Here is a 24,197-nt window from a genome sequence, read left to right on the forward strand (position 1 = left end):
ATACGCCTACTGCGGCTCTGTTTGTACCTCGTACAGACACAGCCGTCTCTATCATAGAGTGGATATATTTGTCGTCCACTCCTCCTCGGAGCACTTATCCTTATTTAGATGCCCTGTCCGACCTTGTTCGTAAAGCCCGCCACCGTGCAGTGCAACTCACGGGCACTGATTTGGTTGCCATTGTGTTCCCCTTGTCACGTAGTGAATTTGATTCCTTGTACCACGCCTCCTTGGCCTGGCAGGTTGCTCTTTGTGATTATGTGGGAGAAATTTCTTATAATCCCCCAAAAGATCCTCGCTTGGTGATTATACAAAAGGTGCCACTAGTCGTACATCGTCTTAGCCACTCTCAACCCATTGTTTCAGCTGTCATTCTTTTTACTGATGGCTCTCCATGTCGAGGTGTTGTCGCCTATCAATTAGGTAACCCCCCTCGTTGGCATTCTCGTTTTACGCTGCCTCAGCGTTCCGCGCAGCGCTCAGAACTGGCTGCTGTTATTTTGGCCTTTCAACTTTTTGCTGATTGTCCCTTTAATTTGATTGTGGACACGCATTATGTTTATCAGGTAATTGATCATTTACCCCTTGCCCTCATTACCCCTCAGGTCGATGCGGACCTCCTTCGCCTGTTTTTGTCCTTACAGTATCTCATCACCACTCGTAATTTCCCTTATTTTGTTGCTCATATTCCCAGCCATACCCCTCTGCCTGGGCTACTCACTGAGGGCAATGCACGCGCCGATCGCGCGTTACGTGGTCAGGTAAATTCCCTTTTTTCTGACCCCATTGAAAGCCATTCCTTTTTTCATCAGTCTGCCTCTGTCTTGGCCCGACAGTTTCATATTCCTGCTGATCATGCACGTTCTATTGTTCGTTCCTGCCCCCACTGTGCAGGTGCTGCCCCTACCTTTTCTTATGCCGTTAACCCCAGAGGTACCGCAGCGAATCAGCTGTGGCAAATGGATGTCACTCATGTGCCACAATTCCGCCCCTATTCGTTTTTACATGTCTCCGTTGATACCTATTCGGGATTCCTCTGGGCGACCCCACAGCGTGGGGAAGCCACTCCCAAAGTTATTCACCATTTGCTAGCCTGTTTTGCTGTTATGGGTCGCCAGAGCCAGATAAAAACGGATAATGCCCCAGCCTATTGCTCCACAGTCCTCTCCACCTTTTGTGCCCAATGGGACGTCCGTCTCAAACACGGGATCCCTTATAATTCCACAGGCCAAGCCATTGTTGAACATGCAAACCGCACGCTAAAAACCTTGCTTGACAAACAATTAAAACAAGGGGAGCTGCGTCTCCGAACCTTAGGAGACATTCAGCAACAATTGCATATCCTTTTGTTTACTTTAAATAATTTAATACTGAAAGCAGATCAGCAAACCCCCGCGGATCGGCATTTTCATAAGTCCGAGGTACTGGAAAGACCGCGTGTCTATTACCGTCAGCTGCCCGATCCGCAATGGTTGGGCCTAGTACCTTTAATTACTTGGGGTTGGGGATATGCTGCTGTGTCTCTCCCTGCAGGACCGTTGTGGGTTCCGGCCTGGTGTGTGCGACTGGCACTGAAACAGCATGGCTTGGCACCAGGGGCTATCGAACGCCATACCGGAGTTTCAGCTGACCTTGGAGGAGAATGCGGTGCCTCCCGGGTCGACAACGACGGGACGGAAACGGAAGAGGCGTAGCATCCCAAGCCAGCCCATGACATGGGGAGCAGTAAAAGCATTGGTCGCCGCGGCTCAACGAAGACTGGCAGCAAACCAACAGCCAGAGACTCCTGAGACTTTGTTTGTGGCAATTCTCGCCCAAATTACTGCTAATTCTGTACTGATTGTATGCCTTTTGTGCCTGCTATTTCCTGTAGGGGTTGGCTCGGGAGCACTTCCTCCGTTACGGGCCCGAATGACATATAACCTATGGGAAAGATTGGCTTCAATAGCAAATGTTACCCACTTTTGTTTACCTGATTCTGTAGCAGCCGGAGAACTGTTAGGTACATGCCTCATTCCAGTATGTCATCACCCTGAGGAAATAGGGAATGAGACGATGCTCGCTGCTTACGCGAATCTCTCTTCCCAGTACTCTGGCATGGCTAATTGGGGCCCGGCCAACTATACTTTGCCTCAAACGGCCGTATCCCTTCATACGCCGTATCCGGCCGGGGCCAACAATGTCACCTGTGTGCGTGTGGTCAATTGCACTAGTACAAAGGTGCCCTTAGGCTGTCGTCAAATTTCTCAACCTTTTTTAAATTGTTCCCACACCGTGAATGTTTCGTTCAATTATGGCCATATCATCCTACCATCAGGGTGGTTTTTTACCTGTGGCTCACGTTCTTTTAGTTATATCCCCGCAAATTTAAGCGATGGCACCCTTTGTTGCCTCAGTAGAATGACACTCATTTTGCCTTTTGTCGGCCAAAAGCGCAGTAAAAGAAATACACCCCTTTCAGAAGATTGTGTCGCAGATGTCAATCTTCTCAGCCGCTCTGAGTATACCGCCTTAGCGGCCTCTATTGTTGGGGTCCCCGGGCTTGCCACTTATACAGCCAGAACTTTAAATGCCCTGGCGTGTTTTGCGGCAAATGCGATTAATACAACATCCCAGGCAATTGCCCTACTTAACACGGAACAGCACGAATTAAGGGATGCAATTTTGGATAACAGAGCAGCCATTGATTTTCTGCTCTTGAAACATCATCTAGGCTGTTCCACGTTTCAGCATATGTGTTGTTTTAATTTAACTGATAATAGTCGTACCATAGAAACTAGACTGGCCGAATTGGCCAATCTTACGGCACACATACGCCAAGATTTGGGGTTTGAGGGCTTTTGGAATTGGCTTACAGGCTGGCTGCCCTCTCTAGGATGGCTGCGACAACTTTTCGGTTATGCTGTATTTGTGATCGTTGGGCTTATTTTTTGCTGCTGCTGTGTACAATGTATTCCCTCTTTGGTAAGGCTTTGTAGAGACCCGCCCTGGCAGTCATGTCCTTGTCTGTCCGGGAGTTAAATCGCTTGCAAAAGCGAATTGATGGCTACCATGAGATGGCCGAGCACAAATAAACAAAAAGGAGGGGATGAAGGGTTCATGTTTAGTTCATGCACCTGGAAACTGATGAAGGGTTCATGTTTAGTTCATCCACCTGGAAACATTCAGGGCACATCCTGAGTGTTTTGTAGGAGCAGTGCACACACTGCTCCATCCAAGGACATGGACCATGGGAAGTCATCCAGAGGACATGAACCGTGGGAAGCTTCCTTGGACTGGACTCAAGGCCTGAGAGCAAGGACAGTAGTAGATAGAGGCTAGTAAATAAGAATATTAATCAAAGTCATATTATTTCCTTTGTTGTGTCTTTTTGCGGTTGAAGTATGTAATGCGCAGGGGGGAGAAAATAAAAAGGGAAGGTGGAAAGCTGACAGGGAGAAGCCCGTTAGCAGACCAGTTCGCTTGCTTGCTAAAAGCTGTGTTCCGTCTTGTCATTGAACCGCCACACACGTTGCCCAGAGTCACAGTCTTTCGGAGCAGAATGCGATTAATGGCCCTGCACACTTCCGTCAACATAAGCCCAATGGTCAACTTTTCCATTCCGAACTGGTTAGCGACCAATCGGTAGCAGTCTGGAGTAGCCAGCTTCCACAGTGCAATCGCCACGCACTTCTCCAACGACAGGGAAGCTCTCATTCTCGTGTCCTTGCGCTGGAGGGCTGGGGCGAGCTCATCACACAGTCCCATGAATGTGGCTTTCCTCATCCAAAAGTTCTGCAGCCTCTGCTTGTTACCCCAGACGTGCATCACGATGTGATCCCACCACTCAGTGCTTGTTTCTTAAGCCCAAAAGCGGGTTTCTACTCTGGTCAGCACCTCCGTGAATGCCACAAGCAATCTCGTGTCATAGCTACTATGCGTGGCGAGATCAATGTTGCACTCTTCTTGACTTTGCAGTTTAAGGAATAACTCCACTGCCACTCATGATGTGTTGGTCAGAGCGAGGAGCATACCGGTTAGCAGTTCAGGATCCATTCAGTTCAGGATCCATGAAGAGGCAGGGCGCACAGTACACAAACCGTTGAAAGATGGCACCAAATGCGGATGGAAGCACAGGGATTGCTGGGAAGCGAAGCAATGATCACGGGGCATTGGAACAGGACCCAGAATGCCCCGCAACCCCCTCTGCCTTCCCACAAGTCTTAGTGGCAGAAGAGAAAAAGGAGCTCTGTGGGATAGCTGCGCTCTGAATACTGCTGCAAGTGCCACAAGTGTGAACACGCTATTGCACAGGCAGCTGACAGTGTGAACACACAACAGCGGTTTCCCTTCAGCGCTCTCTGAGCGGCGCTGTAACTGCCAGCACTGTAACTCTGCCCGTGTAGACGTGCCCACAAATATGCTGTGGATTTGGGAAGTGCCCAGAGCTCTCCAGAGATAATGCCAAGGAAAGTAACCAACACCCGGGTGGGTGTCAAACAACCATTAACAGCCATTGTCCTGCAAGGGAGCTACAATTCAATGACTCACCTGCATAAGGCCACACCAGGGGAATTGCTCAACCTTGCCTAGGGACTCAGCAATGCCCACCCCGGACATGCCTGAACATTGGACTGAGCGTAAGAAACAGAACACAGGGGGCCCATGCTTCGCCTTTCTCCTGTCCCCGCCTATGCTATTCCCTCCTTCCTCATCTTAGCAATCATGCACCTGGTTGAACTTGGCAAACCTCAATTTTATAAATGTCACAGAATGTGAATGTTGGATACGGGACTAGATATTAATTTTGGAGATTCCAGTATTCGATGTTTGGAGTTTACCTTCATTAGAAATGGGGAAGGAATGGGTCGCAGCGTGTCTGTTAGCAATTATTATGGGAAATCTTGTTTAACTCACGTATCTTTTCCTTTGTTTCCCATACTTCCATTGGTAAATACCAGATAAGCTTCTGTTCACTCAGATTTCTCTTTCCCATTCTTTTCCTGTACAGTTCATTCAGTAATGCCACAATCTATCTTTTGTGAAAAATTTCATGGAGATGGCCTCTGATGTCAAACACACTGGACTCTGTCATTGCTGAATGAATCAGGCCAAACAGAAAGGAGAAAGCTTGTCCCAAATATCACAGCAAATAGCACTTTGAGAAAAACAATACCGAAGAAATAAATAACAATTTAATAGCATTTTATCCAGTTACGATTTACACGTCCAGACTTTGTAATTTTAACTTCGCAACTTTACTGCTGCATAACAAGTTCAGTGCAGTTTTGGCAGTTTGTTTTTTTTTAGAAGTGCCATTGACTTTAAGTCTTGTTTAACATTAAGCATACTTGACAATTGTCACTCACATATTTGCCCCTGCTGTCATTCTTTCACTCTTACCAGCTGAAATGTCATAAGCAGTGATGCAGGAAGTGAGAAGCTCACTTTTTCTGACTACTAGAATTTACTTCCAGGGCTTTGGCATATGTAGTCTCCCCTATTCCCTCTTTTGGATTTCTTGCCTCCACTATGCCTCTTAGCTATTTAGGAATTTAACAACATTAAGTACTCAACTCCTTAGAAAGGCCAAAAAAAATTTTCAAGAACAGCTAGCCAAAGGCTCAAAAAGTAATAGCAAAAAAAAATTGTAAGTATATCAGAAGCAGGAAGCCTGCTCAACAACCAGTGGGGCCACTGGACGATCGAGATGCTAAAGGAGCACTCAAGGACGATAAGGCCATTGCAGAGAAACTAAATGAATTCTTTGCATCGGTCTTCACGGCTGAGGATGCGAGGGAGATTCCCAAACCTGAGCCATTCTTTTTAGGTGATGTCCCAGATTGAGGTATCATTAGAGGAGGTTTTGGAACAAATTGATAAATTAAACAACAATAAGTCACTAGGACCAGATGGTATTGACCCAAGAGTTCTGAAGGAACTAAAATGTGAAATTGCAGAACTATTAACTGTAGACTGTAACATATCATTTAAACCAGCTTCTGTACCAAATGACTGGAGGATAGCAAATGTGACACCAATTTTTTAAAAGGGCTCCAGAGATGATCCCAGCAATTACAGGCCGGTAAGCCTGACTTCAGTATCGGCCAAACTGGTTGAAACTATAGTAAAGAACAAAATTGTCAGACACATAGATGAACATAATTTGTTGAGGAAGAGTCAACACGGTTTTTGTAAAGGGAAATCATGCCTCACCAATCTACTAGAATTCTTTGAGGGGGTCAACAAGCCTGTGGACAAGGGGGATCCAGTGAATATAGTGTAATTAGATTTTCAGAAAGCCTTTGACAAGGTCCCTCACCAAAGACTCTTAAGCAAAGTAAGCTGTCATGGGATAAGAGGGAACGTCCTCTGATGGATTGGTAACTGGTTAAAAGATAGAAAACAAAGGGTAGGAATAAATGGTCAATTTTCAGAATGGAGAGAGGTAAATAATGGTGTTCCCCCAGAGGTCTGTACTGGTCCCAGTCTTATTCAATATATTCATAAATGATCTGGAAAAAGGGGTAAACAGTGAGGTGGCAAAATTTGCAGATGATACAAAATTGCTCAAGGTAGTTAAGTCCCAGGCAGACTGCGAAGAGCTACAAAAGGATCTCTCAAAACTGGGTGACTGGGCAACAAAATGGCAGATGAAATTCAATGTTGATAAATGCAAAGTAATGCACATTGGAAAACATAATCCCAACTATACATATAAAACAATGGGGTCTAAATTGGCTGTTCCCTACCACTCAAGAAAGAGATCTTGGAGTCACTGTGGATAGTTCTCTGAAAACATCCACCCAATGTGCAGTGGCAGTCAAAAAAGGGAACAGAATGTTGGGAATCATTAAGAAAGGGATAGATAATAAGACAGAAAATATCATGTTGCCTCTATATAAATCCATGGTATGCCCACATCTTGAATACTGTGTGGAGATGTGGTCACCCCATCTCAAAAAAAGATACATTGGAATTGGAAAAGGTTCAAAAAAGGGCAACAAAAATTATTAGGGGTATGGAACGGCTGCCGTATGAGGAGAAATGAATAAGACTGGGACTTTTCAGCTTGGAAAAGAGACGACTAAGGGGGGATACGAGGTCTACAAAATAATGACTGGTGTGGAGAAAGTAAATAAGGACGTGTTATTTACTCCTCAGAACACAAGAACTAGGGGTCACCAAATGAAATTAATAGACAGCAGGTTTAAAACAAACAAAAGGAAGTGTTTTTTCCACACAACGCACAGTCAACCTGTGGAACTCTTTGTCAGAGGATGTTGTGAAGGCCAAGACTCTAACAGGATTAAAAAAAGAACTGGGTAAATTCATGGAGGATAGGTCCATCAAAGGCTATTAGCCCCTAACCTCCGTTTACCAGAAGCTGGGAATGGGCGACAGGATGGATCACTTAATGATTACCTGTTCTGTTCATTCCCTCTGGGGTACCTGGCATTGGCCACTGTTGGAAGGTAAGATACTGGGCTAGATGGACCTTTGGTCTGACCCACTATGGTTGTTCTTATTTTCTTAGTACAAATAAAATATTATTTACAAGTATGGCCAAGACAATGTTGTGAACTCTTCTACAACAACAACAACAAAAGTCAAATGTTAGGCTAGCCATCAAACCATAACAGTGACCCTTTTTATCTTAGGAGGAGGGAAGAAATAAACAAAATAGTGCTACACTAGCAAAAATAGATTGCAAAGTCCACAGCAGGATACCAGAGACCATGGCTGGTTCAAATAATTCTACCAAACTTGCAGTGTTTTCCACACCTTCTGTTTAACAGGACACCTCCATCTGCTATAACCCCAGCTCTCACAAACACATGCGCAAGTTCTGAACACAGTACGTATTCTCTTCTTTTTCAACCCCTGGGACTCAAACCAATGCAATTTGTGTGGCACGCGAATCTGGACAGGTGGAGGGAGAAAGTCACTCATCAGATCTCAAGCCTGGCAGACAAAGGCCTTTATCAAGTTACTTTTTTGAAAGTTGCTCAGGGTGTGGTGGTCAATTTGTTTTTTGGTGCTTATTTGTTTTGCAGGAGGCCCCCAAATTTGTTTGAACTGGCCTTGCCTGAGGCTCCTGTCTCATGCCGTACAACAGTTACATCAGTACAACAGTTACATCATACTATCTTTATATCTGCAGCACAGAACCTGGGTTTATGCATTTAAACTGGCTTGGCATCCTGGAGACACTGCAGTTTTATATCACATCCAAGAATGGCACCTCTAGCAATCATGTAACCCAGGAATCAGCAACCTTTGGCACATGGCCCGCCAGGTTTGTTTACCTGCCGCGTCCGCAGTTCGGCCGATCGCAGCTCCCACTGGCCATGGTTCGCCACTCCAGGCCAATGGGGGCTGCAGGAAGCAGCGGCCAGTACATCCTGCCTCCCGTGCCACTTCCTGCAGCCCCATTGGCCTGGAGCGGCAAACCGCGGCCAGTGGGAGCCGCGATTGGCCGAATCTGCGGATGCAGCAGGTAAACAAACCAGCCCAGCCCGCCAGGGGGCTTACCCTGGCAGGCCACATGCCAAAGATTGCCGATCCCTGAAGTAACCCATTCTGAAGCCTTTTGTTCAAAGGCAACTCTCTCTCAAGTATCACCTACTAAATCACCACTATCACTTCCTACAACACCCTGGGTTTTCCCTTCGAGGTGTTCCATCCAAAGTTCTCACCACCCAGGCCTGGAATAAGGTCTTTCAGGGCCAGAGGAATTTGAAGTCCTACCCCATGTCCTTACCTGACCCAGATCCTCTTCTGTTTTTCCAATATAAATTAATTAAACTAATTGGACATAACCTCACAGCCTCTTCCCCACTTCATATTATTTATATATAACCTTAGAATGTACTTTACTCCCTTTCTTACTCACCAATTTAATATGAAACTATACATGCCTCTTCTGGCGGCCCCCTTGACTACAATGTCCCATCTAAGATAGCGCCCCAACCATAGAGAAGCTGAGGTGTTCCTTAGCAACACTTATGTGACCAGCAGCAGTCATCCTGAACCTGCTTCAGAAATGGTTTGATTACACTGCCTTGGCTTTCCATGTGGACAACTTTCTTGGACCTACATTTGCCTGTAATGGAAAGCTGCACTTATGGGAAGTAGGAAGGAGAGAATTACATCAAATACATATTTAAATCAGGAATAACAATATATTCTCTGTGTGAAGTGAATACATCTTTTTTGCAATCTGCTTGGCCTTTCACCTTGTTTAGTCCTCTACATCCCTTCTAAATTAAACACCTCTGACAGTAGGAGTGGATAATTTTGATTTGTTAGCTTTTTACAACTACTTTACAGAGATGTAAATAACTACACAAGGTTCAAGACACTTTATTCCCCCTACATTTTATTCAAGATCACTTTCACAACTGAAGTGTCACATACCCTTATGGTCCTCTATGATTCAGTTTCCCCATCTGCAAAATAGGGATAATGATATCATCTTTGCAATATTCCCTTGAGAAAGGAAAAAATAATAATAAGTTTGTGAAGCACTCAGATGCTACAGTAATTAGTGCCACAGGAAAGACTTTAAATAAATATGTCATAATCTCAGCATGAAATTTTCAAATAGCCATATTTTGTTAAATCAAACCAGACAAAAGCACATCTTCTTCGAGTACAAAATCCATGCCTAGTTTCAAACTTCTGCCATTTTTGCTACAGGCATTTATAAGAGTGGTTTTAGCAATTTTCTTTAATAGAAAAGAGAGTTTCATTTTTCATAACCCAAAAAACAGTTCACGGAATTTTGCTCAAGCTTTCAAACCAAAAACAAACAAAATATCTTTGTGCAATGAACAAACATGAAAAATGCCTTGAGAGAGAATATTCCAGAAAGATTTGAACACATGAGAAAAGAGGCTTGACTTGTACAGGAGGTATTCACTAGATGATCACGATGGTTTCTTCTGACCTTAAAGTCTATGAGTCAATGAGACTTGCAATATTAAGGCCCAGTCCCGCAACCATTTATGCATGTGAGTGTTTGTAGGATTGGGTCCTCAATTATTGCAGATACCGGTACCAACCAAGATAGTTTTGACTAACATGAAAAAAGACAATGATTCCCAACAGTAAACAGCCGCAGCCAGTACACTTTCTTCACTTGTATTGCTAGCCCCCAGGGATCAAAAAATCACAAGTCAGGCCTTTCCAAACCATCAAATTTTTTAAAATTACTTTTGGATGGGGACTATGCAAGAGATTTATTTGCTTCTGTTTTTGAGTCTTTAAATTTCATGTTTTCAAGCTTTTCTACAGACCAATTATGTCTGGAAACTAGAAATTTTCACATAATTGCATAACTCCAGGAGCTATGACTTTAAGAAAACAGCATATATTGAGAGATTCATGATGAAACCACAAGATCCAGCAATTCTGCTTCACTAGTTTTACAAACCTTAGACTACCAGACCCAAAAATACCAGCTCTGACTTCCTCCTTTATTCCTTTCTAAAAAGCTTTTTCACTAAAGATTGATTAACCACTGCTGCCTATCCCTCATTGACCTGTGGTGTCCTAGCCCCTGATGAAGCTTTGGTTTCAAAATGGCCCAAGGTACAACATGGGCAGCAAGACCAAGGCGTGACCTACTAGGATTCTGAAGCAGTACAGTCAGTGTCACAATGACTGAGAGGAGAAATAAGAAGGGCATTGTTCTCCTTTTGACCATCCTATTGGAGTCCCTCCCATGCACTTACTTCCCTGAAACTTTTCTATGCAGTTGCAGTAATGGGTCCAAACTAGGCAGCAAGTGAGTGCAGCAGACAAACCCTGGGAACAGGGGCTCGGATCAGGTCACACTCCACGGTGGGTGGCACTGACCCGTCTGGGGAGAAATAAAAAGTGGCCACACTTTCCCAAGCTCTGCCCATAGGTGAAGTAGATCTACAAGCTGCCACTCACAGCAGACTTTGCAGCTCTCCTTCCCCTTGCACTTCGGGCAATAGTGGGGACGCCATCATTAGGGTTCCGAGTCAACGCTCCCATGAGCAACCTCGGCCAGGGGGAAGATGGAGAGCAGGCCTGACTGCATGGGCACCGCACCACAATTAAACGCGGCGTCTGGAGGTAGAGGGACTCGCGTGACTCGGCTCTGCGCCCAGTTCACCTGGCACCGGTGCTGAGGGAACCCGAGTGCCGCTCAGCCGGGGGTTACCTGAGGGCGAAGCTGCCGCGGCCCGGGCCCGGAGGAGGAGCCGCGGAGGACAGGGGGCTCCGGCTGGGGAGGGCGGGCGGCGCCAGGCGCTGGGGAGCAGCCGCTGCCCACGCCAGCCCCAGGCTGTGCTGCTGCAGGATCCAGCCGCGTCCGGTCGCCATGGTGACACCGGAACCCGAACGTCGCGGCCCAGCGTTCCAAGCGGCCCGGCAACAAGCCCGCCCGTGTGCTGTGGCCTGTGCCTGGCCTTCCCTGTGCCGCCGCGACGCGCGGGCGGAGTCGCAGCTGGGCACGAGGTGGCTGCAGCCGACGGGGCCGCTGCGGCCTCTCCCTGGCCTGAGGTTGCTGGGTGCAGCCCATTGAAGGGCCTGGCTCTTCCACCCACGCACATCCTGGTTACAGGCGTTCAGATGCCCCCCCATACACACAAACACACACACACACACACACCCAAATTTCAGCCCAGAGAAGGCCCCAGTCTAGGGTTGTATCTGGTAATGAGCGCCACACTCTGTAAGGGTTGCAGTCCAGTGCAGAGCGCCTCCACCCACAACTGCACCCTAAAACATCCCTGGATTCGGTCACCCGCATAGTGGGCAACAAAAGGATAAGTGCATTCCCCTAGCTTACTGAACTCTTCTCCAGAACCCAGTTCAGTGCTCCCACCATTGCTTCCCCCAAATGCCCACTGCCTCGGGCATCTCTATGCTCCCCTGCTCATACTTCCTCAACTCCTCCTCCCTCCTATCCTCTACTTTCCACAGCATGCACAACCACCAGTTTCCCATCTGCACCCCATATTCGGCTGGGTACACACGCACAGCCAGCTCCCTCTCCCTACGACACCCCACATTGTCCTACACACACACCAGTTTCCCCCTCTTTCCTGTCATCCCTTTGGAGCAGATTCGGTGCAATGGATAGATTTTTGGAAAGAAGAATATGGGATTAATAAGGGTCGACTCATTTTTGCCATTTTCATCACTGAAAGCTTGTCTGCAAAGGCTGCTGCATCAAACTTCTCCTTCAGAGAAACCCCCAAAGAAGTGCCCTCTTTCAAACTGGCCATTTGTTCTGATGAGAGTAAAACCAGGAAAGATTGTTTTCCCCACACCCTTTAGGAGGCATAGAGCCCAGTGCTATTAAGAATGGCCACCTGAGGACAACCGGTGACTTCAGGCTCATTGAGAACAATGGGAGATGGCAGTCGTTTTGAAAGAGGGCAGCTCTGGGTGGAATTCTCTGTAGCAGAACTTTATTGTTCAGCCTCTGCTGACGGAGAAACTTGCCGTTGTGAAGACTAATTGGGAAAAAATTATGATCAGTCCTTTAAAACCCACCAAAAGAGGCCTACGCATAAGATTTCTGTGAATTTAAACTATGTGGGGAGTTTGAAGCGTCTGTGTATTGTTATTGAGCTAATCTGGGACCAAAAAAAATCAGTTTGACATATAGTAAATTTTTAAAAGACCCAACTTTTTATTAATTTGAATTCCTAAACTAATTAATGTGTTTACTTGTAAATTGTCAGAAAATTCAACCTATTTTCAAAGAGTAATTGAGTAAAAGAGTAATGTATAATTTTTATACATTACAAAAGGGTTGAATGTCAGCTTTAAGTGCAAAACTCCTAAGCTACCGAGCTGCAATTGGTACCTCCATAATAACCATGCTGGGGGTTGTGGTTTTGTGACCACTTCACCAAAGTATTTTTATTAGTATATTATTATTGGTTTTGGTGATCTTCTTAACTTATTTGTACAGCAACCTAAAGTGTGCTAGGTACATGATATAGACTGGACCAAAGAAAACCATTACATTTGTAACAGAGAACGGAACTTATGGAGCTGTATACATAAATACATAGGGATCTGAGGGTAACCATGGTAATATTCAGACAGGCACTACCTACTACAGCCACCAGCAGGGAGTAAATTCAGTGTGAGGTTATTTGGCAGAAGTAGAAGTGTGAGGGATAATAGGTTAGTATAGTCATTGCACTCACCCAGTAGAAGGAGACGTAGGTATAAAGCCAATAGATTATTATGTAAGGTGAAATGTAGTTCTTATCACTAAACCTAACTAGAGATAGATTCACTGAAAGCCCAGAATCCAGATTTAGAGATGTCCCCTCATCACGATATTGGAGTAAACCAAAACTCGGCATCTGAACACCCTGTGGCAGGTTACCTGCTTCACCTCATCCTGGGAGGGGGCAGGAGGTCCTTTAGCCCACTTCCCAGAATCCAACAGGACTGCTCTTTTATGTCTGTCAAGACTGACTTTGTCACAACCCCCAAATTTTGGAGAAGTTTGGATTCAAATTTTGCACCAAAAGTCCCATCTACATGGGACTTCCAACTGAGTTTAACAGCATGGCTGTAAAGTGCTTTGAAAATGTAAAGCACTACAAAGATGGTAGGTATTATTGGTTATTAAGCACTGGATATAAACTCCAATGAAAGTTTTATGTAGATAGGACCTAAAGAAAATATTAAAATACATCTAATATTACAAAGAATTTATAAACAATGAGCCACCATCTCAATAGTTCATTGATGTAGGTTTGGACATAAAGGATCGCAACTCTGTTTATCGAACGGGGTAGCATAGATTCTTAAAGATGTTTTAAAGTAAAATTCTGTTATTGTTTTTATTATCATTATTATAGCGTCCATGCTAGAGGCAGCAGAGACTAAAGTTGTGATTGAATTCCAGCTGTCATTATGACTCCTGCTTTTTAATTGCTCAGAACTTCCTTAAACAAATTCCTGTTGGGTGTGAACTTTCCTAGAAAGTTTGAGTAAAATCTTTACAGCTGTTTTTGAGTGGTGGCTTTCTACAGTTATTTACTGACTGAGTTTGATTAATAAATGTGTACATGATTGTGTATGAGTTTTATGTACATGCTGACCACAAAGGAATTATTCAACTGAGGAAAAATAATTAATAGAATTTGAACCATAGGGGCAGAGTTACATCTATGCTGACCCAGTTGCTGGATCGAGGCCTTTTAAAATAGATTTTGCATCCACCAGTTTCCATAAAAAAATGACAACCTTAGATCCTGCAAAGACAATGAGACTAAAGGTGTACTTAAATCTTTGTGGGATTGAGGCCTTAATGTGATTAATTTTATGCACCCTGGAAAAGGAAGAAATACTTCCAAATTTGTATTTTTACCACTTTATTTGAAAAAAACCCAAACAGTTTGCATTATTGCAAGATCATAATGTTTTTCTAAGGAGAAGATCATTGGAAATATTAAAAAAAATCAAAAGAGAAGAAACACTACCAAAACACGCTATTTTTCATTCACAAGCCCTTATAGTTAAAAGAGGTAAAAAAAAAAAAGTCCAGCCTCCCCTACCACTTCGTTATGTGCTATCTGTACCCGAACCAGCGGATTGAAAGTACTGTAGTTTTGTGTCGCGTGTAATTTGACTTCAACAGCAGGGGGTGGCGCTTTGCATTGTGGTAGTTGTAGTCATTTTTCTTCGAAGCCACTATTAACTGTGGACGTGAAGAGAATTTCTGTGAACTACAATTCCCAGGGCCTCGTGGTATTTTTTTTTTCCAGAGAACTTTGCAAACGCAATGGCGAGGAAGTTGCAAATGTCAGCGAGCAAAGGGTAATGTAGGTTTCTCAATTTAAGTAAATCAACAAGGTAAAAGTAAAACTCAAAGTGAGAGATTGCTCTAATTCTGTTTCATCATAAGGGCTGCACCTTCCGTGCATACACTATGCATGCGTGGCTTAGGTGCAGACTACAGTAGGCTAGATCTATGCAGCAATCAAGGGACGCTTTAGTTCAACTAATCTGCATAGATCTTAGTTGTTGGTAACATATTAAGACTTGTTTTGCCTCATCATGTTTTCTGCTTCGTTTATGCGAGTTATTCAATGCAGCGAGAAGTTACAAGGCTCTCCAGGAAAGTGGTTGTTTGCACCCCATGGGAAGGTGTTTCTAAGGACTTCGCGGTGTTTTAGGTGGGGGCAGGAATTTGCTCACAGAGAATCTGTGTTGCGCCCTCGTATGTTCTTCCAAGGTGCTAAACAAAATATCTGGACCCAGGAGGGGTCCCTGAGAGCTGGGAATAAAAGCAAACAAGTATCGGTGCAAAGAAGTCAAAAAGGAGGAGCACCCGTGTCGGCTGCTCAGAAAGGTAAGTGGGCCTATGTCCAGTATTAGTTAGTCGCAACTTGCATTGTTTTTAGAGATTGTTCCTGCAGGAACTAGCTGCACCCTTACAATTGAGATTTTAGGCAACCAGAATTGAGGAATTAAAAACTGTGGTTCCCACAGCTGCAACTCATTCTCTGGTGTACACACTGCATTGTTTTGCATGACTACTTCATACGGTGTTAACTTTTTACTTGTATGTGTATATTACCCACACACAGGGTAAAATTTCCCTTGGATTCCCCCTTACAGCTCTTCTTGACTTTATTGGGAGTGGTATCTGTGCATATGAGGGAAGAATCTGATGCATCAAGTGTTTGAGGGTGTGGGGAGGACTCTGAATACATGTCTACATTAGAGAAAAAATAAAGTCCATGAGTTGCTAATTCAAGTTCAACTTTAATGATGTTGTTAGCAATAGGGATTTTGGGTTTTTTGGAAAACTTTCCTGTTGTGTATGTTTGACAAACTGGACAGTACTGCTCCAGTTGTGCAAATTTCGGCTTGTATTTTGCATGCCATCACACACTTTCTAATGCATACTAAACAGCTAAGTGGCGGGCCTCTTATATTTAGACTAATTGGAGTAAGCCTAATATATTTTGTAGGATCCTCTTAAGTAACACACAGTGCCTCTCCCATCTATCTCCCCAGTTATGGCTGGACCCCCCCCCTCCCCCCCCAGCTTGCATAAGTTTACCACTACATTCCCATTCCCATTCCCTTGCCTTTTGCCTGCCTGCCTGCCTGCAGTCAGCTTTTGGTTCCGCCCCAGCCCTGCTGTCCCCACATCCCCATGGAACAGGAAGCCAGGAGGTGAAGTAAAAGTACATTTTCCAAGCAGAGTGTCCACATTCTGCTTCTGCAAAGTGCCACCCAAGTCAGATGGGATCATAGATGGGAAAACAGGGAAGATACCTGGTTCAGAGACCCTGGAAAAAAATTGCAGTAACACAGGTTGAAGGCTGATACAAATTCAAATAGACTGTTAATTAAGTCTTCTAAAATCATTTTCTTCTTCCAATGCACACATGAAATTTTCTTATTGACATAACAAAATATTTTGTCTTTTAGTTTGGGTGGGAAGAAAAAGGGCTTTGTATCTAATAATTTCCACATCTATATATTAGATTGATATTTTTTATCAGTTTCATCAATCCCTATTTAATATGGAAACTGTAACTCACTTTTGTGGATTTCTTCCACATGGCCACAATGATGGTCTTAGGTTGAACATCATCATCTATCAGTTCAAATGGAAAAAAACTGAATGGAATGTAGAGGTGGCTCAAACTCTTCTCACTGAATTGGAATTTGTTGTCTATAAGTGCCCGTATAAATTCTATGTCCATGTCATTTCCTGAAGATTAAGACTGGCTGGGTTTAATGACCTAAGAGACAGTTTCCAAACAGTGGTCCATTTGCTGGTTGCCAGCAGAGTTGGCTGATCACATGATATTACCTCCTACTTTACAACTGGTACATCTTAAAAATAGTGAATGCTTTCCTAATCGTGCATTTCCATGTACATAATTAATATACTGTAGTTGCAAAAAGAAAAGGAGTACTTGTGGCACCTTAGAGACTAACCAATTTATTTGAGCATGAGCTTTCGTGAGCTACAGCTCACTTCATCGGATGCATACTCCCTTCTGGCTGGGAGTATAAAGTATAAAGTAGGGAGTATGCATCCGATGAAGTGAGCTGTAGCTCACGAAAGCTCATGCTCAAATAAATTGGTTAGTCTCTAAGGTGCCATAAGTACTCCTTTTCTTTTTGCGAATACAGACTAACACAGCTGTTACTCTGTATACTGTAGTTGCCATCAATCTTGTCATTTGATCACCAATGGAAGGGGAGGCAGTCCATGTTGTTCCAAATGGGAAGGAAGATGGCCATAAGAGGCTTTGATGTGGTCCATGTTTGGAGATCCCAAGTTTGAGGTGTCTCAACTAGCTATTAATCCCCAGGAACTGCCTTGGGCATTCATAATTCTTTGCTTAAATCGTCAATAGAATAAATACAATGCTAAACCATGTAATCTTATTTCTCTGAGGCCAAAGAGATTCCCTTTTCATTGATAGACATAAGTGAGTATCAGAATGTAATGTCTTAAGATCTTGAATGATTTGAGCATCCGTCAAGCAGTTACAACATGTAGCTTTTATTACAGTAAGCCAACTTAGTTCCCTAAAGGCTCTAGCAGTTTTTTCTGTTTAGTTCCACTACTAGTGAAATAAAAATGAAATACTTTGCTTAGAGGTAGAGTAGGATGAGAGGGCTTTTCTTGGATTATAGTAATTCAGTTATCTATTTCTAACATTATTATTATTTATTATGGTTGTAATTATGTAATGAATGATGACAGTTCCATCATATGATCCCTAGTTCCTCCCATTCATTCCTTCGAGCAAGAAGTGATTGTTACACAGCTTCAGAAAGTAAAAGGACTTTTTTCTTTGGACAAAACCTTCTCAGGTGATAAGGCAGCTGTGGAAAGTGGGAGGAAAAGAGGATATTAAAGTTTCCTCACTAATTTGAACTTTGCTAAAAAGCACACCTTATAATCCACACAAATTGGTGATCTCTTCCCACTTCTCAAGCAAGCTTTTATAGCAGAGGTTGTAATGAGGTCTCATAATAAGACTTCTTACTCTTGTACACAATGAAATATTATAAATAAATTACAATTGACTAAATAAAGGATATGCTTTTGTGGCATCTTTGCCATTTATAGTTCACATACTTGATAAGTCCTCATTCACAGTCTCTTTGTCAGTTGTGTTGACTCTTTCCCCCATACTTTTGTTAAAAAAAATTGCTATAAATGAATGTTAGAGTGCAACTTGAATACTTTGCAGCTGAAAATGTATTACTAAAACTTCAAAGAAAATGGCTTTGTATGTCAACGTGAGAGCAATAGCACAGGTTGTTCTGGGTTTAAACTCATTGAAAGGTTTAAAAAAAATTCTGCTGGAACTGACAAACTTTTCATGGTCTCTGTTTTACTGGACTTTTTCCCCCTTATCAATATGAGACTTACTTACCAAAATGCTAATTGAATCTTAGACTGGCACAGAGAAGAGAAGAAAATTGTTTATATGATACAATTATGCTAATCTTATTAACTGACATTGTAACTACTATATTTTTTGTCTCTATTACAGTGAAAGAAGCTGGAAGGGATTTCACCTACTTAATAGTGGTGCTCGTTGGGATTGGTGTTACAGGTTATATAAAAAGCCCATATGCCCTATAAATATTTTGTATTCATTATTGTTCATCAGATTAGTTTAGTTCTCATTTTATTTGCTTTTGTTTCCCTCTATTTCAGGTGGTTTGTTCTATGTGATTTTTAAAGAACTATTCTCTTCCTCCAGTCCCAGTAAGATCTATGGCGATGCCTTGGAGAAATGCAGATCTCACCCAGAGGTGGTTGTTCAAACCTAAATTACAGTTTCACAGTTGAACAAAAGGATTTCTTATTAATTGCTGTTTTCCATGCTCTTTGAATGGAAGATTTGAACCATTAAGCTCCAAAGAAAATTCCAGTTGACTCAGTCACACACATAATTCCACTCAGTATAGTGGGGAATTGGTGCCCACGAAAGTACATCATGTAGTTTCTGACTGCTTTCTTCACCAAATGATATACTCTTATTATTTATACTGTGGTACTGCACAAGAGTCTCATTAAGATCAGAACACTATTGAGTTAGGTGCTGTACAGATATTCAGGAAGACATGCCCCCCTCACCCAAAAAACTTAGTGTAATTTGAAACAAAGGGATTTTAATAAATAGAAGGGAGGGAAGGATGAAGTTAACAGTAATAAGACCATGAAGTTGTGTAGGATAGCTAGATATAAATAAAAATCAACTCAAAGCTAGACCTTAAAAATCACATTTTCAGACAAAGCCATAAATGTGTGTAATAGCCTTCCAGACAAGATTACTAGGGTGTCAGTGGGATTCATCTAGAAATAGCAAAAATATTAGAAAGATAAAAATAGAGATATATACTTTGGAACTAGACTTATAAAAATGATAACCTCATTCTGGTGGCATACCACAAAATCATGCTTCCTCTCTGATCTGACTAAACTAAGTTTGAACACTTGGCTGATTTCTTGCTGTGCTTTGGAACTGGATTTATAGAAATGACAAAACCTTTTGTTTGTAGTTTTTAATAAAAGGAATCATTGCTATTTAGATTATTAGGTTACTTTTAAAACTGAAACTTTGAAATACTCCGAGACAATGTCTCTGATGAGATGGGAGTGCATTTTTGCTTTTTCTTTCTTTGTATAGTGTAAACCTGGGAAGACTAAAGTAAATAATATACATACAGTACAAGTAAAAGTTAGAATTCTGTCAGCTAAGATAGATGCCCATAATGCAGATCTTTTATAGGATTTTAAGGATAATTGAATTATTGTTTCATGTTCTTTATGTATATAAATCTCCCCACTGTATTTTCCACTGAATGCATCCGATGAAGTGAGCTGTAGCTCACGAAAGCTTATGCTCAAATAAATTGGTTAGTCTCTAAGGTGCCACAAGTACTCCTTTTCCTTTTGCGAATACAGACTAACACGGCTGCTACTCTGAAACTAGTTGATAAAGAAATCCATTGACATATAGAAATACTATTTCATATGAATCTGCTGCTGTGTTCTAGTTTGTTTCCTAAATTCTTGGGTTGTCACAATCAATAGTATACGAGAAGCATTTGGTGAAACGAAAATGATTTCAGATGAGGAGGTGGGATGACGCTGGAGTATGTGTTTGAATGTGACCCTTTAGACATGCTATATCTTATCTCTTTTCTGTTTCTTAGGTAATAGGTGTTTTTGGTGAACCCATTAAAGGTTATGGTGAGCCAACGCGACGAGGAAGACGACAGCTTGTCAGGTACTGTTTGCTTTTGTTCTGTACAAACACCTATTTCTGCAAAGACGCTTTGGGCCAAGATTTACATCTAGACTAAATTAGCTGCATAGGATATATCTGAGCTCTGTCATTTATAAAAAGAACTGAGCAACCTTTCTTGTAGGGCTACTTACATGGCACATAGCAAGTGTTTTCTAGGGTTAAAGAACATTTGAGAACAATTTTAGGTGGAAGATTTTTTCTAAGTTCATCTTTCTGAGGGCTCAGAATTTGAGTTATTAGGGTTACAAACACAGTCGCAATGTTTTTCATCTTCTGTTTATAGTTGTGCTGATCATTTAACTCACAGAATTATTTGTATAAATTGTAAAGTATTATGGTGCGGTCTGTTTTGTTTAAAGAGTAGCTAGACCCTGTCCTGAACTGCCACCTAGAAGAGCATTTTATTTTTAAAGGAAAAGAGAAGGCTGGAAAAGAGTCTTTTTTTTTTTTTTTTTTTTAAAGTCAGTCAATGACAGGTTTATTTTCCTTCTCCTAACTGTAAAGATGCACGAAGGTCCTCTGTTCCAATTGGTCTAATTCCTTCTCTTGTAAGACTGGCAGAAAACTAAAGAAACACCGTAGTGGTAGAATACTAAAATGAACATGCTGTGTAAAAGCTTTAATATGATACAGCAGAATGTCTGTTTATGTCCAACACTGACCACTTTTCAGTCAAATAGTTCTTCACATTTGACACTACGCACATACTATACAGTAATCATTTTGATCTCCGACAACACCTTTGAAATGGATGTAGTCCTCTGAAAGCGTGAGAATGTATTACATTCCCACTTCTCTCTTATTTGTCATATTCACTTGCACTAGCTCTTCTTAAATTAAATTATAAGCACTTTGGGGGCATGGACTTCTTATGGCTTAGTACGGTGCCCAATGCGCTTAGATCTCAATCCTCATGCGGGCCTTTGGGCTTCAGTTTACCAGAACGGATTTAGTGTGAGGCAGATTGATGGGCCTGCGTAGAAAAACTGAACCCCAAAATTGAAGGGTTTTTTTGTTTTTTTAAAAGGAAAAGAATTCTTCTCCCACTTAAAGATTAATTTTTTTTTACCAGATTGTGTGTCAGAAGTGCTGTTCACAGTTGAGCTGCTGAATAGTAAAATGTAAAAGGGAAGTTTTAAGCATCTGTCCATAAAAACAGGAACTGTCCTTCTCAGGCCATAGCTGACTGAAGAGGTAATTGGTTCCTATGATTTCAGTTCCAACTTTTTGCTAGCTGTGCATTTTTTTTAAAAGTTATTTTTGAATCAGGACTTTTGAGGAAGGTTGCAATAAAGTCTGTGGCCTGACCCATGATCTCATGTGTCTCAGAATCCCTATGGGCATGGTCACTGGGTATAGTTTTGAATCTCTGGCCTTTCTGAACCCAAAGTTACCAGAATGGGGAAGTCCTTCATTAGCATAAAGGAAATTAGCATCTCCCAATGGGATCTAATTAGTGACCTCAAGAGAAGTAGCTCCAAGCAGGAGGAACTAGCTATGTAGTGCCACCATGCCTGACAAAAAGTCCTGGCTTATTCCACACTCCTGATTGGCTGTTGAGTAGTAAGAGTTCAGCAAAATGAAACTTTTAAGATTTGACATCTACAAGCAAGTAATCTTTAATCGGCCACCAAGTCTATCAAAGTTAAACTTCAGAGCCAATAAAACCACTGGCTTTTGTGGTGTTGTTGTTTTTCTTCTTCCCTATGTACCGACTTCCTGAAGCTGAATAAAACTGGAGTCAACCACCATTATGCATAAGCATTAATTTGTTTTGTTTTCCAATATTTAATAGTAGAGTAACATATTTACCTCTGCATTCTTGCTCTTGATTTTAACTCCCAACGGACTACTGATATTGAGTGCACATCTGTATGACTAGAATCCACAGAATTGATCTGAAAATAGGACCAACACAGTAGTTGCTCAGATACCTAAAATGGTCCTATGTTAAACAGCTTTTCTGCCTAAATGATCATGCCAGTGTCTCTTGAAAGCACTGGATTACATACTACATTCCCTCCCAACATAGCTAAGCAACTTTTCTAGGTGAGTGTGTTAACTCAAATACAATTCATTAAAATATCAAGGCAGCCACATAGTTTTTAAAAAAGTGCAGTCTGGCACCTTTATCTTATATCTAACAAGTGAGAGTTAAGACCTTCTGTCCATACAATTACAATTTGGCATTGACATGTAGGTAAGATCACACATTGATACAAAATTGCTGTGAGTACAGCTGTTTCACTTCACATAATCATGCCTGCAATGTACATGGTTTCTCAAACTGCAATACACAGAATGTGTAACATGTTTTCTTGTTACTTTTTCTTAGTCACATTGAGTATGTAAAAGATGGATTGAAATACATGCGCTTGAAGTTCTACATTGAGGGCTCAGAACGTGGAAAGCAAGGAACAGTCCATGTGGAAGTGAAAGAGGTAAAATTGTCTCAATTAGTTACAGACAACCAGCATCACCTGATGCTTAAACTACTAAAGGGGGAAAAAATAACCCTTGCATGTTTTTCCTTATTACAGAATCCTGAAAGCAGAAGATATGAGTACCGTTATATATTTGTGGACATTGAGGCCTACCCTAGAAGAACTATTGTAATTGAAGATAATAGATAGTAATTTGGTTCTTTCACTGTGCCAGTTCTTGAATAATGCTGAATGATGCACAGTCAGTGTACAAATGAATGCCGAGTGATGCACAATCTTACTCCCTTACTTACATCCATGGAATCTCATTGAAGGCAGTGGGGTTGCACAGGTGTAACTGGGGCCAGTAGAGAGTTGGTCACTATCAGTGTATTTATAATGGAAGTATAATAGGATTTGAAGTGAACCAAATTTTAAAGTACTGTCATCCTTTATGGCAAAAAGGCATGAGATAGGAAAGAATAGTTATACAACTAATTTAATGCTGGATAGTATTTCTACTCAGAACCCCTACTATAGTCTTCCAACATTGCAAAATTATTTTTTTTTTGTTTATATTTCACAACAGCACTTCAATAAAGAATGACATACAAAATCTAGAAAACTACATGTTCATTTATGTGCAGCCTGTGTGTTTGATAGTGAGATAAAATAAGATAACAATGCACAGAGACTTTATTGCAGATGCAGCTATGAATACGCATCACAGTATTGCATGGCCTGATAAGATGAATTCAGATGAAAGGCAATAAAATTTGGTAGTTTCCAAATAGAATGAGGGAGGTACAAACTTCTGAGCTAGTCAGACATATAGGACCTGGTCCTGGCGCTAACCAAGCAGAGGGGAATTGATTGTAGTACTCAGTACTGTGGGGATTTTGGGCTGCAAAGCAGTCCCTACATAGCTATGGGGAGTAGTTGTATGGCAGAACTTCATATTGCAGCCACTGTCTATTAAATGGAAAACAATGCCAGTTTGGTACCGGGTATCTCCTTGATTGTCAGGTGCTTTAGAGACCAGGCCAAAATGACTAGTAACAAACCTTCAGAGCTGCAGGTGTTCATGCTTCAGTTGTGGTGCCGTTAGATGTGAATCTCTTTCCCCTATTTGATGAGGCAAATATCTCTGTTCTTCAGCAGAGGCTTAAGGGACACTTTTTTTGTTTAAATGACCAAAAAAAGCCAAATTGATTCCTCCGCTCTTTGCTTCACTTCTGTACCATGCTCTGTGCCACAGGATATGTTACAGGCTAAGGAAGAGGGTGGTTTTTTTAAATGGGAGCCTGTGTATAATGAGGAAGCACAAACCTCATACTGGTGAGATGAGGGTTAAGGAGCTGCTCTGGCCAGAGGAAGTCACACCCCTTTGCCCCCGCTGGGCCTGATCCCAAAGGAGGGAAGAGTTGAAAAGGGAGCAGCTGAGTCTAGGCTGACTGAACAGAAGAGCAGTTGGGTGCTG

At 42.2% G+C, this 24,197-nt stretch overlaps 2 protein-coding genes across 3 annotated transcripts in view; one reads left to right on the forward strand and one right to left on the reverse strand.

The window, feature by feature from the left end:
- Positions 1 to 11,570, reverse strand: part of FBXO15 (F-box protein 15) — a 54,281-nt gene extending 42,711 nt beyond the window's left edge. The window contains exon 1 of one of the 2 annotated variants that reach the window (XM_027822387.3): positions 11,177 to 11,538. In XM_027822387.3, the coding sequence (XP_027678188.2) occupies positions 11,177 to 11,337 (161 nt within the window). In that variant the 5' untranslated portion in view covers positions 11,338 to 11,538. Of the gene's footprint in view, positions 1 to 11,176 lie in introns of both variants that reach the window. The other variant, XM_007059926.4, reaches the window with a different exon arrangement.
- Positions 11,571 to 14,703: 3,133 nt separating this feature from the next.
- TIMM21 (translocase of inner mitochondrial membrane 21) lies at positions 14,704 to 23,337 on the forward strand. The gene is made up of 6 exons (XM_007059925.4): positions 14,704 to 15,343; positions 18,528 to 18,590; positions 18,695 to 18,792; positions 20,200 to 20,273; positions 22,630 to 22,735; positions 22,835 to 23,337. Exons 1-6 carry the CDS (start codon positions 15,049 to 15,051, stop codon positions 22,925 to 22,927), a joined length of 729 nt encoding a protein of 242 aa, XP_007059987.2. The 5' UTR covers positions 14,704 to 15,048; the 3' UTR covers positions 22,928 to 23,337.
- Positions 23,338 to 24,197: the final 860 nt, after the last annotated feature.

The sequence above is a fragment of the Chelonia mydas genome, chromosome 2 (genome assembly GCF_015237465.2).
Source record: "Chelonia mydas isolate rCheMyd1 chromosome 2, rCheMyd1.pri.v2, whole genome shotgun sequence".
Taxonomy (NCBI): Eukaryota; Metazoa; Chordata; order Testudines; family Cheloniidae; genus Chelonia; species Chelonia mydas.

Bases quoted from the DNA above. Each gene is read 5' to 3' on its own strand.
- TIMM21 (XM_007059925.4), top strand. From the start codon at position 15,049: ATGTTTTCTGCTTCGTTTATGCGAGTTATTCAATGCAGCGAGAAGTTA. The intron at 18,591-18,694 runs GTTATATAAAAA...CCTCTATTTCAG, and splicing joins CGTTGGGATTGGTGTTACAG to GTGGTTTGTTCTATGTGATT. The intron at 22,736-22,834 runs GTAAAATTGTCT...TCCTTATTACAG, and splicing joins TCCATGTGGAAGTGAAAGAG to AATCCTGAAAGCAGAAGATA.